At 39.6% G+C, this 17,186-nt stretch overlaps 1 protein-coding gene across 1 annotated transcript in view; it reads right to left on the minus strand.

Annotated features, from left to right (window-relative positions):
- LOC112962233 (propionyl-CoA carboxylase alpha chain, mitochondrial-like) overlaps window positions 1-17,186 on the minus strand; it is a 115,872-nt gene that overhangs the window by 37,129 nt on the left and 61,557 nt on the right. The window contains exon 4 of the mRNA XM_026058212.1: window positions 668-799. Coding sequence (XP_025913997.1) covers window positions 668-799 — 132 coding nt within the window. The remainder of the gene's footprint in view (window positions 1-667; window positions 800-17,186) is intronic.

Below are 17,186 nucleotides of genomic sequence, written 5' to 3' on the forward strand. Positions count from 1 at the left end.
CACACTGGAAAGCTTAGAAGAGCCCAATGCATAATCACTATAGCGTAAGACAAACCAAAACCAAGACATACTTTATTTCATCATACAAAATACAAAGAAATAACCAAAATATTTTAGAAAGCTGTTGGAAATCATGCCTTTAAAACCCCAGAGAGAATAGGAGCTGTAGATTTGGACAAAAAGACACCTCCCCACCCCAGACCATAAAATGGAAACTCCATACCATGTAGCAAACTTCATTGCTATTGAAAAATTTCGCTACGTGTTATGTTAACTTTGGCAATACTTTATGCCAAGGTCTTGGCCAACAAAAGTGAAGAACTGAGAAATGTAAAGCATACATGCAGGCATACATGTAAATGCAACACCTGATATATTAAACACACTTACCTGCCTTAATGTTAAATTTAAGAACAAAATTTTAGAGACTCCATAACATTTACAAGCAGTCCTTAATACATTGTCTGTTATGAAGCACTCTTCCTATAACTTTCTCCTTCCAAAGCACTCTTGCTAGTAAAAATCTGTACCCTACAATTTTTAATTGCATATCTCATTAAAAAAGAAGTTGAAYTTATGATTACATTTTTCATCGTACCTTCGAAAAGTGTACTTCAATTTAGACACTGATTCTACAGTGGGCAGAAGTAGTTAAACGGTTTCTCACCTTGACTACCCCATCAAAGCCAGGAATTGTGTTGACCTTTGCATTCTTGGCTAACAATTTGCTTTCAATCTTGTCTCCCATAGCTTGAATAGCATGTGTGTCAGGTCCAATGAAGGTGACACCTTCCGATGCCTGCAGAGACAATGAAGGTTTAAGTTTAGGAGACAAACTGAAAATCAACAACCCTAGGCAGGCATTGCCTCTAAGTTTAAAAGAGGGAAAACAAATTTATTAATGAAACAATGTTTAGAAAATACAGTAATCTGTTTATGCAACAACCTAATGAAATACAAGCAGCATTTCAGCCAGTTCATTATGTGTATGACCTTGTAAAACTATGTATGCACACAGATTCAAAGCCTCTATAATTAGCATTTGTATAAATCAAAGCCAGGCCAAAGAAAAATAGCTGAAAGTCGAAGTATTCCAGCTTGGAAGTTAGAAATATCCCTTGAGAAAGCAGAGGCCAGGTAACTCACAATTGAAATAGCCACAAGTGATTTACAAAGATATGCTAGCTAAACTGTAATGCAGTTGAAAATTTCATTATGTGTTCTTTAAACCAAACCCTGATGAAACATTAGAATGAAAGTAGTGTCTCTTACTCAACATATTTAAAGACCTTGATAATAAGCCAATAAAGGGAATAAAATTTGTCTGAATCCTGCAGACAACTCTGCCAATATCCACGTGGAAACAGGTTAGCATAAAATACTTTATATGTAGGTAGAATGCTGAATTGAGTTTTTTTCTCCTATTTCTCTATGCTAGCAATAGACTTGAATGAGCAAGTATATACATTTTTTTTAAACATCTCTCAAGGGTCAATTTTACACAGAGCTAAAGGCAATTCCATCAGAATTGTTCCAGTGAAAGATACTGGCATACCAGCAAGTGCATGCATATGTCAGATAATTTGTGTCTTTTCTGTCACAGGAAAAAAAGCCATAAAAATGATTTAAATATTTTTAAATAGAGATTATAGCATTGTAATTAAACCATCAAAAGAATAGGCATGCTAGCCTTGCATGTTTTTTCAATTTCATTCATTTCATTGATTTCTGTCCAATTTTAGATGCCTTTAGATGTCCGATCAATTAGATCAGCTTAATAACAAGTTATTCTCAGCTGATGGGCAGTTTACTTGATACCAACCCTAGCACAATGGCAAACATTCAATACCTTATATTAGAATTTGCATCTTAATGTTTCACTTCTGAGGTGTATGCTGCATACATTAAGATTGTCAGATAGTTTGGTCTTATAACAAGTTATAGTCACTAACAATAAAAAAAAATAGTAACTTTCAGGAGCTTTGTGCGTTTATGTAACAGTAGTACCTGACCACAGAGCACCTTAAAACATAAGAAAAAAGATATTGTCCTCAAGTTGTGGAACGTCTATTCATGATCTCTTAAGAGCTGAGAGCTCCCAACATGCTTAGGAGCCACTGTTTTCACAGTCAGCAGCTTATGGCAGGGACAATATAATAGCAGAAGATCTACATAGACAACTTCCTATTGTCCTAGTTAATGGGGTGCTACAATGCTTCAGGCAACGGAGAAAAGACCAGATAATAACTATTACAGACACACTAGGAAGCTCAGTGCAGAGAGACCCAAACCAAATGCAGAGCATCAGTTCTGCTACATCAAAGGCTTGTTAGGTTCAATTCACCATGAACCATCTGGGTTTTCATCTCAGCCCACCTCTTCTCTACTACAGTAGGTTTATTAGCTCAGCAACTCAGTATATATCAAGTTGATGAATAGCTGTCTTATAAACACAAAGTTAGAAATACTGCATTAGGAGGAAGGAGGGGAGAGAAGGGCAGACACAAGGGTATAGATCTATTAATATTGTAGCACCCAAGGATCTGAACACTAAAGGAATTAATTTTTAAAAGGAGGAGGGAAGCAAGAAGGAGTTGATATTTCAAAGCATACCAACACAAAGTTTGGAACTGACCATTTCAGAAATAACACCAGATTACAACTTGAAAACTGGTACTTCATTCCCTCATAACAACCACGTTTTAAATAATGTGCCTGCATCTACTTGGAGGAAAGACAGTTCTCTCTTCTGCTATTAGACTGTATTCCAATCTCAAAAAGCCTTGTGGAGAAGGTTCCCCCTTGTATCAGTCACAGACTGAACATACCTTGTTTCCACAGTTTCTCCCACAATACTGGCAGTGGCATTTAGCAGGCTGCAAATTCAAGCTTTGCCCTCTACTGCTTCCTCTCCACACACTGCTCTCCATGTCTACCATCAAAAACATGGGATCTCCTGAGGTCATCAAGATAGTGGATCCAAACTTTTTCCTGTCTGAACAGACCATCCAAGGCTTCCAGCTTCACAGTCTACTTCCAGTACTCAACTGCCACCTCCTACACTTTCTGTCCATCTCTTGCTCCTCTGACTTTCTCCTGTCAGAAAACACTGAGACCTTTATTCAGGCTGGAGGTCACAGGAGAGGATGGGAATCATGTTCAGGGCACTAGCAAGCATCCAGCTTTTCAGTAAAAGGCATGTAGTGGACACCTTGCTCAACTTGCTTTTTCCTTTCATTGCCTTGTGGCACAGATATTCAAAGTGCCCAGTTCACTCCCTGTTCCCATCTAAGCAGGTAGTTGAGTGAGAAGGGAATAGCTCCATCCAGGACTGAGATTCATGAACCACCTGAGAAGGAACGCTACAGGACATTTCAGGAAATGAATCGTTTGCAACCAGTGCATTTGTTAAACGAATCTTGTAGAGCTGTAATACCCCACGTGGACACAACCAATATTTCTTATTAAAAAGTGACTCTGTTGCACATCATCTTGTATTTATATTACTCTAATGCAAATACCTCACCTGGTGCAGTCTAGAACTTTGTCTTCTCAAAATGTGTACTCTTTATGCCCAGAATTTACAAATTGCCACTTGTCTACACAGGCACCTCTTAGCTTTGACTGCTCTGAACCTTTGTACCTTACACAGAACTGTTCTTTTATGTTGAACAAGCAGCAGTTTAGTACCACCGGCTATTCCTCCACTTCCCTGGTTAGTTCACCTCATCCAATTCTCTCCCAGTAACACAATCTGAAGCAGAATTTAATTCAGTGGTGAGATCACAAGATACCTGAACACAAAACTCAGCATGCTGTTTTCTGCAAGCCATAAATCACCAATAAATTAAGACCAACCAAGAGAGATACACTCTTCTTCAGCTATGAGAAACCACCTCCTAAATAGAAAAGGGGTGCATTCTTTGACATGACTTGCTGCTAATTCTAGCTAAGCTCACAGAAAAGACTTTTTGTCAGCTTAAGGCACTAGTGGACAAACTCACACAAGTCTTGTGACAGCAATTTAAGACACCATCACTTCAAGCTGCTTGCTTCAGCTCTCTGCCAAAGCTCTCCAGCTCATCTCCAGAAAAGCACCTCAGCTTCTTCAATGTCAGTGTTGGTAGGGAAAAAAAAACAAGTTTTCAAAACTCTGGTGCCTGATACAAAAAATGCCAAAAATAGAACACCAAGAAAGGATGTGGAAATAATATTTTCAGCTGCCATAAAGATTCATCAGAACTCATCCATTAGCACCCTCAGTTCATGGAACACATAGAAGTGGTGCAACTGTGCCAGAAAATTTCCAGTGCAGCTAGTCCATCTACACAGACAGCTTTGCCAATGTAGCAACAAGCACTAAAGGTCCTGCCATATATACAAAAACTTATACGTTACATAGCAAATTCTTCCAAATGTTCACACAGTGTACTCCCACCTTGAAGATAAACTAACGATTTGACTGCAAGGGAGCATGCCAGTTTCCCCATAAACATAGAATAACATGCACCTGCATTTTCTTTAGAAATGTAGCAGCAATACCTGTATTGCTGCTCTACTTTGCATAGCCAAAGGTAGACTAACAATAAGATGGAGTATTTTACAAAATAATGATTTCATAATACATTTATGYCCATCAAGTTATTCCTTCCTTTGACTAAAAAATAGATATTAAAGAGATTTCCCCTTCACCTCCCTCTATTTTTTGAAGGCAGTGACAGTTGGTTTAATTATAGCACCATAAAAATCATAAACAGTTTATTCTTTCTTTTGTTTTTTTACTATATTCACTGTCCTGCATCCACCTGAGGGTAGAATGAGGCTTTCGTATGGCTTAAAGAAAAAAGAATTATGTCAAAATACAATAAAGTAACAGTAAAGTTTGGAAAATCTATTTGGGGAGTCTGTGGTTGAGCTGTATGGTGATCTTCACAGTCTCACTGCTCTGGGAACAGAGTGGGCCAAATGGACCCATGACTGCATAAATCTCCATCCCCCTGATGTTCGGAAAGGACTTGTCAATCTGATAAGCTCCTGTGGGCATGAGGTAACTAAAGCAACTAATCCTAAAAGAAGGGATTCCTCTGCATCTCCTACTTGAATTTATCAATGCTGAGATTCGCAATTACTGTGTTTTACAGCAAGAAGTGGATTTTGCCTCAATGACAGCATAAGCAAGACTAAAGATAGGAAAGCAAGAAGGAGGAAAAACAGTACAAGCAGCTTTTGTACACATATGAAAACAGTTAAATATGTAAACACTATTTAATACAGTAATTACTGACCCTTTGCAACATACATTCTTCTGTGGGCTTATGATCATGTGGCAAAAATGAGCCAAATCACTGCTGGGCCTCTAAACACTACAGGAAATGAACTGTTCCAACCTGGCTTTAGACAAAATAAGCAATACTTAAATTTTCACCTTCTTACCACATCAGTTAAAGGACAATTAAATATACTTTTTGGTGACCTCATTCAAGACAAGATGTTTGAATCTGCACATAACACCAGCTTAACACAGGCAGCTCCAGCGAACAAGGAGGTATCCCCACTCACTACAAGAAAAAACATCTAGCTATCAAGAATCTTGGGTCCTCTCTCCTTCAGGCAAGGCGATTCTTCCACTCAAGCCACACTGATGTGCTTAAGAACCACTTCACGTGCCCATCTGCTTCCACATGCAAGAGCCCCTATAATTATCTCATCACACAGAAGCAATGGCAATAACATGGGCTTTGTGCTTGCTCCTTCCTGGTGCCTGAAACAGTCATGGGAAAGTGTTTCCCATCTCTGAGGAAGAAATGGCTGACAGGCTGGAAGGATCTCAGGAGTGATTGCAGCTGTTCTACCTTACTGAAAACAAACTTTTCTATGTAAACACAGAGCTAGTTTTAAACATGTTCATGAAATTTACAGGAGAACCCAAACAACCTGTTGCACACAGCCACCTGATAGGTTCACAAACTCAGATTTACACATGAAGCTTTTGGGTTACTCAAATTCAGGATGCTGCTTAGGAGAATCCAGGCAGTCATGGTAGCTCACTCAGGAGAAAGGGTCTTAACCACCCCAGTGTTTCCAGCTAGATAAGCTCAAAGGCTGCAGTCTATCAGGAGTGACTGGGGAAGCAACTCAACTCAGCCTCGTTGCTTCTCCCCCATTCTCTTTCCTTCCTCTTCTGCATACCCCTTCCCACAGTGTTCTCCCCCTTCTCCAGGGCAGGCTCCAGCACTCCTCAGCTGACCTAGTTGACTGACATGACAGAAGGTGGCCTAGGTTTTTGTAAGAAGTGTTTTCCATAGCTTTACTGAGTTAAAACTGGCTAACAAAGCCTTTACAGGCACTGGAAGCAGCACGGCATAAGCAGTGGGAGCAGGCAGCTGACAACAGGGAGGCAGAAGCAAGAACCTTGGGGGATTTTTTGTTTTGTTTTGGAGGTACTTCCTCTCAGGTGCGCGGGGGGGGAGGGGTGAAACTGGGTGCTGCCAAGTCAGCCTGCTCCTGTGTTTGAGTCTGCATTTCTGTTTTAAGGCTTGTTTCAAAATAAAATGTTACTTCTCTGAGGAGCACCATGTTTGAGCCATCAAATCCACTGCTTGAACCAACTCTCACATATGCTGTCAAGCAGTGGAACAGCTGAGGAGAAGAGGCAGAAGTAAAATTCTGTTACAATTAACAGAAAAGCATCAGCAGCAGCAAGCGTGGGTAACAACTTAACCACATTTACTCAAGAAGCTGGTGAATAAGATTTTGAAGGAAGGCCCACAGATAAGAACCTCAGTGGATTCTGGTATCATACGTCTAATTTGCAAAGAGGTTGCCTCCCAAACTCCGAGTTTACTTCACAGGAAAATCTGGAAAACGTTTCAATGAAACCATAATATTTAAAGCTTTAAAAGCTAGGTCCACCAATGCTTTCACAGTCATCAAATCTTTCAAGAAGACTTTTGAAAAAGCAAAGGATCAATGGGTTCTACAACTGTTAAATGTTCACAGACACTGAGAACTATCTAGCAGTAAAGGTTAACATTCAGATAAACGGACCATCTTTGTATTAGAATGCGTGCGGCTGATGAATTCTCTTTCACTGTTGTACTGGGGAAAAATTTCCTCAACTTTTCCAACCTGAGTACACTAGCAGAAGAGCCAGTGAAGGAGGCGGATCCCCTGGGGAAGAGAGGGGGCCAAAGTCCAGTAATTATCTAAACAATTTGAGTTCCAGAAAAAGTGGCAGCTGCCACAGGTTAAGGGCTCCCACCTACAGCAGGAATTGAAAGCTCACCAGAAGGAAACAGGCCTGTATAAGCAACTGTCTGCAGCCACATAGGAAGCAGAGGAGATAAACAGCACAGCTCAAGAATGACCAGAAAAGCTAGCTTAGCTCTAACACATCTGAAGTCACACAGGCTAAATACAGTGCTGCAAGAGAGGTTTAAACAACTCAGAAAACCATGAAGAGAGGAATTCCAATTGAAGTGGCCAGATGAAACATCCGAAGACAGATAAGATTCAGAAGTCCTACCAGGAAAAAAAAGACACACTGACAGCTGTTGAAAAATATAGGGACATCAACAGATAACCTAGAAATACAGGAATTGTTTATTCAACACTGGGAAGGAAATATACTATAAGAAGCATTTACTCAGTACCTAAGTGATACTGAACCGATAAAATACTCTACAACAAAATGTGGTAGAGAATACCCTGAAGCTTTCTGCTAGATGCGCAGAAACCATCTAACAGCTCAAACAACTGGACCCTATTACTGAAGTTACTGTTACTGAAGGCTCACAACAAGGAACATAGAGGTGTGGTCAAAGATATGCACAGATGTCAACCTGTAAATTTAGAGGTGACAAATGGAGAATTTCACACTATGCAGTCTGGTGATAAGCTAGAAAAGACTTAAAACAGCAACATGCCTAGGTCTTGTCATGTACCACCAAATCATTAACGCTCCAGCTGTTCAGCAAAGAAGAGTTTCTCCAGTCTTTTTGGAATGGAATAAAGCAGGACTTTTTGCAACCCCAGTGGTCTTGAGAACACACACACAAAACATTTAGAGGAACAGTAGCATCCTTCATTAGAACAGGTATTAGAAAAACAGAAGAGGAGACATGAGAACCCTGCTGAAGAAAAGAACACAGGTCCTTCTGGATAGGCTAATAACAGAACAGTATAGGACCTGTGAAATGAATACTGTATATTATATAAGCAAGTGGATACATTGATAAAGTAAGGGACATTGCATCATCCTACTTTTCTCTCTGACTACATCTGTCTTTGGCTACAGTCACTGTAGTTCCTTCCTGAGGTCTGGCTTTTGTTTCGCATGAGCATTTGGGAAGAAGGGCAAGTGTTACAACCAGCTAGGTTGGGTACGAAACAGGCAGGTAGACTATCATAGCAACTAGCCCAGAAGGAAATGGTTATTTGGTCTAGTATTGCTGATTGGGAAGGTGAGAGAGCTCCAAACAACTTCCCAGAGGAAGGAGGGAGAGAAGGAGATGGTGGTGAAGCACAGGGCTGTCCAGCCTGCCAGACCTCACTGCTTGTTATAAGTCCTGCTTTGAAATAAAACTTACTACTACTTGGCTAAGAAACACTGCATTTTATAAGCCAGACCCACCACCCAACCTGTGTCACCACCTGTGACACTATACAATGCTATCTTAAATCTCAGCACCTTTCAATTCTCTCAGACTGAGTGTGTCACATAGCTGTATATACATTGTCCGAGTGTACATATTGTAAGAAAGTGATATATCAAAAAGGTGCTTCTTTAAAAAGGGAAAAGCTAATGAGACGAAAAAGCTTTACCTGAAATTGAATATAGCTGCATTTAAGAAATTTCACAGTTCTTAAAACTGAAATTATAGAACATTAAAGAACTTTCAAAGCATTAACTTAAGAAAAAAATATTATGGCAAGGCAGCCACTCTAAAAACTGAAAACTAGAATCCACTGATTTACCTTGAAATCAACCAACACAGATGTCAATTTCCCCCACCCTCCCTCCCCCCCATTCCAAAGGTTAACAAATACCTTTTAATCCATCATTGCATAGAAATAGATCTGATTCATTTAATCCGGGTGTGAATCTCTGTTCACGATGGTCTCCAAACAATAACTTAAACTACACATAGCTATCGAAATACATTAATCAGTTACCAGAAAATTATTTTGTGCTAAAATTAGATTTTAACTGATCTGGTGCATTTTTTTCCTACAATAAACAATCAGTAGAGCCAATAGTCCTATTTAAGTTCCATCACTATGACAAGGCAAACTTCTGAAGGATCACATGAAAACAGGACTTTTCCAGGTCCACTTCAATTTGCATCAAATGTGATGATTCTGCCTTCTCTGAAATCAGTTGGAAAGAGAATGGGGGAAAACAGCATTTTTTATGCATATATTTTTCCCCTAAATGTAGTACATATATATTCAAATAAGTAGAGGGTGGGAGAAAAGAAACCAGTCTGTTAGCCAGACTATTCTAAAGCTCAGCTTAAATTTAGTACAAGTACCATTACTGAACCAGTATGAATGAATCCAACTAAGGTATATAACTCCACTGTCCTCAAAGAGTGTGCATCTCAAAAGAGGTATATAACCTCCTGCATAAGCACCAGCAAAAAAACAGAATAAATCTAGACAGTCAGCATCACCTTGATCAAAAACAACACAAAGAAAGCTGGTTTTAAAAGTAATTTTATAAGCCATCTCCTTTTTTATTGCATTGAAGTGGTAAGTTTACAGGGTCAAAACTGTGCAAGAATCAGACTAATCTGCACACATCTTCTTTAACAAGACAATTTCGGACACCTCACCATCACTGAGTACATGTATAAAGAGTACATGCACTTACACTGTGATCTAATTTCACTTTTTAAACCAAAATCACTTTCATTAATGAAACATTTCAGAGTGTATATTACACTAAGTGAAAAAAAATGTTATTCAATTTCCAGGTCATATCTATGCAAGCAAAAAAAAAAGCACAGAAGCAGCTTTTGTCACGTACTCAAAGCTACAAGACTTAGTGAGAAGAACAAAAAGCATATTGGGGCTGTATACTTTTAAGTTTTCACTTTGGATCTGATCACCAAGCTGAAGTCTTGCTTAATTTCATTTAGAAACAGTTAAAGCTTTATAACAGTCTACATATTCTTTTATGTCTTTACTCAGAAGCCAAATGCAATACTGAATCATCTAAGTTTTCAGAAGTATTTCTCAAAGAAAAACTATTATAAAACTTAAGCATAGAGTAGTTTGTATGACATGCCACTGTCAGTGATCAATTGCTCTGTCACCTACAAAACCCAAAGTCCTCTCTTCCCCCTTGCCCAATACACAGGCACAGGAGCTTAGTTCTGTTGTGTCGCAAAAAGTTTGAGTATTCAGCTTTATCACAAGTAATGAATATCCAGAAAATTTAGGGAGAAACAAATGAAACATGTAAGAATTTTCCCTGGATGGTTTCCATATTGCTTTTCTTCACTTCATGGCATTGAAACCAGCCTTGATTTTTACATGATAAAGGAAATCTGTGGAACTAATCCTAGAAACCTCTTTCTGTTTCCTTGCTTAACACCTCCAGGCGACAGAAAAGACAAAATGCTTCATTTGCATTCTTAAACATTAGAAACTGCGAATGAACCTTTTCAGCTGCAAATGTTATTGCATCTACATTTCCAGAAGAGAAAGAAGGTTAAACAGCCTACTCAGGTTTAYGTTAACTCATCTCTTTTTAGCACCATGAGCAGTACAAAGAGCAGAGAATGTGGAAGCTTAACAGCCCAACCTCTTTCTTCATTATGTTCAATTAGATCCTGGAAATGGATATAGCTGCTGATTACAAGAAGATAAAGAGAAGAAATCAGGTATGCACAAAGGAAATGGCAAACACTAACAAGTGCAATCTTAGTCTTCCCAATCCTCTAGCTTCATGAAGACCATTTCATTTTTCATGCAACACAAAAAAGTTCTATCAATCTTCTCCACCGCATGACCACACAAGATTTTGCTTCATGTGAAAGAAGCACGTTTCATCATTAATACAAACCCTTGTCACACAAAATCATCCTGATCATGCCAGCAAGGTAGGAAAGACTTCCTGGCCAATGTGCCACATAGTACTCCATCCTATCAGTTAGAGAATAAATGTGAACCATAGTCAAATAGCCAAGTAATCAAAACCAGTATCTCACATTACCAAGGACCCAAGCTTACTATACATACAAAGTCTTGTATATCACCAAACTAAAAGTTCAGTATTGAAGACAAACAGTACAACCTAAGCAGTTCAGAAACATGAATGCAAGGACAGTTTTAAAGAAAATGCATGGGCACAAGACACATCTATTCCTCATACAGCCATATTATTTATCCTGTCCAACAGGTGTATGTGAAGCTTTGCAAACAAATACAAGAATGCTAGTCTACACTCTGGCTTTACATAAACTTTGCAATGGCCTAGTCTCTGTTTTTAAATGAGTACAAGAGACAAGAGAACACATTTACAGATCAACAAATAATGCAAAATTGCCAATTTATGTTACTGAGATGTTACAGTAAGCTTGCAGTTAAAGGATACTAATTGTACATCCGCAAAAAAAAAATTCCCTTAAGATTAAATCAAAGCTTGGAGGGAAAAAAACTTCATGTTGGAAAAAGAAACCCAGTATTTTTCTAGACATGTTACAGGTGCTTTCAAAGTTAGGTAATCATCATTATATTTATACTGCGTATTCAGAAACCAAATTAAAACTTACACAACTGTCCAAACTCACACCATGAATTTACTGAAGAGTTAAGCATTACACTGGTATTGGCAAGTCAGGAAGATAAATAAACCTTGAACAAACTTCCTGATACCCACACCGTATATTGAGAAATTGAGTTGAGCAAAGCACAAAACTACGCTAAAAGGTGTCATTTCTCAAATACGATAAGAGAGTCACTGCATAAATGACACTTTTCATAAAAATAAGGTTAAACCCATTACTCTGACCAAATTCCAACACAGGTAACCGCATTCTGCCTAATTAAAGCTCCCCTTTCTCAACTAACATAGTTTATTCCCTGTCCTCATATGAAGGACACWAAAGTTATTTCCTGTCAAACAGCCGCTCTCTCTGATGTCAGGCAAGGTAGTATTTCTTTGGTAAATGTAATCATCTTAAAATGTAGTTGTTAAAGACTGTTTTGAAGACTTCCTCAAAGAGTTCTATAAAGATGCCAGGAATTACAGTACCAGATACAGTGCAGACCAGTGGATCCCAATCGATAAATGGCTGAGTTTCACTTTAGAGTACTGGAAATGCCTGCATCTTGGTTAGTAAATTGGTATTGTTTTCCCACAAGAGAGCCATTAAAAAGCACAAGATTTCATTTGTGACATTCAAAAAAACAACATCATATGGTAAATAGGCATTATTTATTCAAAAATAAATATCAATCTGTCAATCACATTAATGAGGATTAAAAGAGCTAAACAAGCAGAAAATTAACCACACCAACAAGAAAATAAGTGCGTGCGCACATGTGTGTTCTGCTTGGTTTAGGGGTTGGTTTTGTTTGTTTTTTCCCAAACCAGGTTTAGTTCCCTGAACGAGAATGCTGCAGGGTCAGTATATGCTGGTTTTGGTAGAAAAGAGTTGCTAAAAACACACAAGGGAAGAAGGACCAGACTGGGGCAACACTTGCTCACAAAAGATTAAAACCACTATAAAATCCCAGCTACAGGATGCAGTTCCACAGGTCACATTCAACCACCACAGATCAGTGACCAAAACAGGCAGCCCCATCTTCACTGCCCCAGCTCTCATTCCTTTTGCCTCTCTTGTACCACAGACAGAATTTGTACAGCTGCAAGGCCATCACTTCTGGAACTGCATCAGCTAAAGGAAACAACCCCAGGGGGTAGGGAGGAGAGAGAGAGGGAAGGGTACACTTAGAGGATTGTTGAGGGACTGCCTCTAGAGGAGAAAGTGGCAGAAGTGACAACTGTCAAGAAGTAGACCATCACCAGAGATATAATGGGGAACATAGGGAACATCTGTGGAAAGGTAGAGGCAGGACTATGGATGACTGAAATGACACTGTGGCTGAAGATGCCTGTGGGAGACAGGAACTGGGGGTTAACAGAGGTACCGCCACGGCAATGGAGATGAGAAGACTGACAGGAAATCAGGAGATACTCAGAACCCAAATGAACATGGCCCTAAGCAACATCCTGCAGCTAACCTTGCTTTGAGAAGGGAAGCTGGACTACATAAACTCCAGAAGTCCCTTCCAGCCTCAACTACTCTAAGTGCAGGATATCAGGAGGATTAATATCACTCGCCAGGTAAGGAGGGGTACAGCAACGAATGACACGAATAACTTGGCACAATCCTTCCTGTTAAGAATAAAAGACCATCTTAGACTGTCTGAGATAAAGAAAGATGGATCTTGCTACTGAACATCACCTCAGCCATTTCTGTAAGAGAAGCAGCAGGGCCCAGCCCTGCTGGTCTTCTCTAAGGACTGGTGAAGGTGCGGGATTATGCTAGCCTGGTATTTCAAGTTTCCTGTCTCCAGCCATTTATTTCTACCCCCCCCCCCCATATTACAGCATGCTGTCCCTTAGTTGTGCAGACACAAGTCACACCCATTAGATTAATGAACTAATCAGTGTGCCTTAAATGCCTGAACACCAAGGCACACAGCATGAGGAAGAACTAGAGCTCTGTGTGTGGTCACAGGGCTATGATCTCATTGCAGTTACAGAGATGTGGTGGGATAGCTTGCACAACTGGAGTGCTGCCATGGAGGGGTACATGCTCTTTAGGAAGGATAGGCCAGGAAGGGGAGGTGGGGAAGTTGCCCTTTATGTGAGAGAGCAACTAGAATGTATGGAGCTCTGCCTAAAGGTTGATGATGAGCAGAGTCAAGACCTAATGAGTAAGATTAAAGCGTGGACTAACATGGATGACACTGTTGTGTTTGCTACAGGCCACCTGATCAGGAAGTAGATGAGGCCTTCTACAGACAGCTGGAAGCAGCCTCACAATCACAGGCCCTGGTTCTCATGGGGGACTCCAACTGTCCACTGAAAGAGAGGGCTACAAAGATGATTAGAGGACTGGAGCACCTCTCATGAGGAAAGGCTGAGAGAGCTGGGCCTGGTTAGCCCAGAGAAGAGAAGGCTGAGAGGAGATCTTATTAACATGTACAAATATCTTAAGGGAGGATGTCAAGAGGATGGGACCACACTCTTTTCAGTGGTGCCGAGCGACAGGACACGAGGCAACGGGCACAAACTGAACACAGACAGTTCCATCTGAACATGAGAAAAAACTTCTTCACTGTGAGGGTGACAGAGCACTGGAAGAGGTTGCCCAGAGAGGTTGTGGAGTCTTCTTCTCTGGAGATATTCAAAAGTTGTCTGGACAAGGTCCTGGGCAACATGCTCTAGGTGACCCTGCTTGAGCAGGGGGGTTGGACTAGATGATCTGCAGGCCCCTTCCAACCTCCACCATTCTGTGATTGTTTTTAAGAAATCCTGTCCAAAGGTTCCCATCTCTGGAAGACAGGCTCATCCAGTTCTGTTTGGAGGTCACCACAGGCTGCAGCATGGGGCTGGGAACACACTGAAGAGGCCAAAGCAGGGAAGGGCAAGAGCTCCCTACCCCAGCACTGCTGCAGAAACACACTTGGGAGAAGCAGCTACAGCCTGAGGGAGGGAGGAGGGCAAAGTAATGTTTCCATAATGCTTTCTCGTCAGTTGAGCAAGCACTGGTATAGTAACAATGTCAGATAATACAGCCATGTTAAAAGATACTATTTCACAGAATTCAAGTGCTATTGTCGTCTCTCCTTCACTATTTATTTGTAAAAGGATGCATGCAATAGTATTACTAATAGAAAGCATTCTATTTAAATCTCAGACACAGATCCTTGGAGAAAACTGGGAACTAATTACCCTGTAATGGAAGATAACTAGCTTTTAAAGCTGTCCACTGAGAAAAYTCCAATATACTGCATTTAAGTAAATGAAAGATTCATTGATTTCTTTTTTTCTACAATGAGAAGCATTCTAAGAAAGAGTCCTGAGGTTTTGTTTGTTCTGACAGTCAATTTAGTTCTTTGGTACTTATGTAATTCTCTGATTACCATTTATGCTTAACTTGTGATAAAGTTTACAGTAGATACTATGGACAGAGATGAGAGTGATCGTGAGACAGAGTCCTCTCACATGTGGATGTCCAAATACAATGAACAAAAAAGGTTCAGGTACTTTTGTAGCCAAACTTGAGAAAAAATATTAATCCCAGTTTTATCTTTAACTAATGAAAATTGGATATACAAATACGGATTTTCCAAACCATTCTTACTCCTACATTTTCTTGCACAAATTAAGCAAGCAAATTTGGCCTTTTGACTTCAGTTTAAAAATAAAAACAAAGAACCACCTGTGATCATAAATACTATTATTAATACAGAAGTTTCAAACTACTGTAATACTATGTACATTATACTTCTTGGCTAGCATACAAAACTAACAGGGGAACTGTGCGTATTTAAACCTGCAGAATCAAGTATGATGAAGCGGCAGTACTATAATATCTGTAACTTTGCTTTACAATAATTGCTTCTCACTCTGTCATAAATGAAACAAATCAATAATATGCATTGATATGTGGTACTAGAGATATGTGGTACTATTACACTTTTAATAAAACAATCCCCTTGTGGCTCTGTTCCCTCTGAACTATAATCATCCTGAACTTACACTAATATTCCATGCAAAACATATCTACCATATATACTTGAATATAAGACAACCTCCAGGTCTGAAAGACAGATTTGGTCAGGTGGGGAATGGTGGAACAGCTTTTTGAAAAACTCAAGTTCCTTTCCCCCTGCCACCCTTTAAAACAGATGGGCTTGAGTTGTACAATCTGGCTTCTCTCATGTTATAAAGTAATTAGAAAAACAAATCTGGATCCTGTAAATAAGCATGTGCATGAAATTAAGCATGCTTAAACAGTTACAGGACAAGGGCCTAAGTTTCCAAAATCTTGCCTGAAGAGGAGGAAATCAGCCTATTAAATGATGGCAATCATTCTGAAAAGTTGACATTTCTTTTCAAAGGTCCCCATAGAAAGGGACATAGGGGAAGGGAAAAAACTGGGGTTAGCAGAAACCAGACAACTATCCACAACAATTTTTTTGTGTGTATTATGTCTCAGGAGTGCTTAAATGGTAGATACAAACACAGAGTACCTTTGAATAGTTTTTAATATTTTAGCTAAGCTTTATAAAAATGGTGAAACAGCAGAAATTCCAGAAGTCCAACTTCTGATTTATCTGTTGAGCTACATTTACTTCAAAACACTTACAAAACTGGGTTTTAACTCATGTTTTGGATGCTATAAAATTGAGTAAATAAGATGATGTTCCTCATGAAATAAAAAGTCATTATGATTAAAGGCAGAATATACTCTTAGACATTAGGAATGAGAAAGCAACAACATGTATACACAAAAATATACTTTTAAAGAAAGCTGACTTTGTGACTTTAACTATTCAGAACATTAAAGTTACCAAAAAAAATTCTTACCCTGCTTTTTTACACCCATCAACATCACATAGGATGTCTGGAATGGACGCATCCTGGACTGAGATGTATTGCTTTAACACATCTTTTCTCTGCTCAGAATCTACCAGCTCATTCACCACCCACTTCCTGCATCCAAGACAGGCATCAGACAGACCAGAGAACATGACATTAGTAATTGAGAGCTGTAGTGCAACACATACACGAGGGGAATGAACGCAAGATGCCCAAGCAACTCTTAATTCCAACATTCTGTAACTTTCAAGTCCTCAATTTCACAAAGTCCCTCCAACATTTTTGTGGTTGCCTGCTAACAATGCAACTGGTAGCAGCACAAGATTTGTTCTGATGGACCCAACCACAGAGGGGAAGAACAAATTTAATTGCCAGTAGCTAGCAGTGCTATATCATAAGTCAATCTATTGCAGATTCTGCCATGAAAGAGGGTGGTCCTAACCTCTCRGCCTCTCACTTTTTGCTCTAGTCCACTGCTTTTTGCTGGCAGTAGCACTAACTTTTCTTTCTGGATTAGTTTTAAACTGGCTCTAGATGACTACCTGAGTAGTACCCAGTA

The sequence above is a fragment of the Apteryx rowi genome, unplaced genomic scaffold (assembly GCF_003343035.1).
Source record: "Apteryx rowi isolate R43461 unplaced genomic scaffold, aptRow1 scaffold_144, whole genome shotgun sequence".
NCBI lineage: Eukaryota > Metazoa > Chordata > Aves > Apterygiformes > Apterygidae > Apteryx > Apteryx rowi.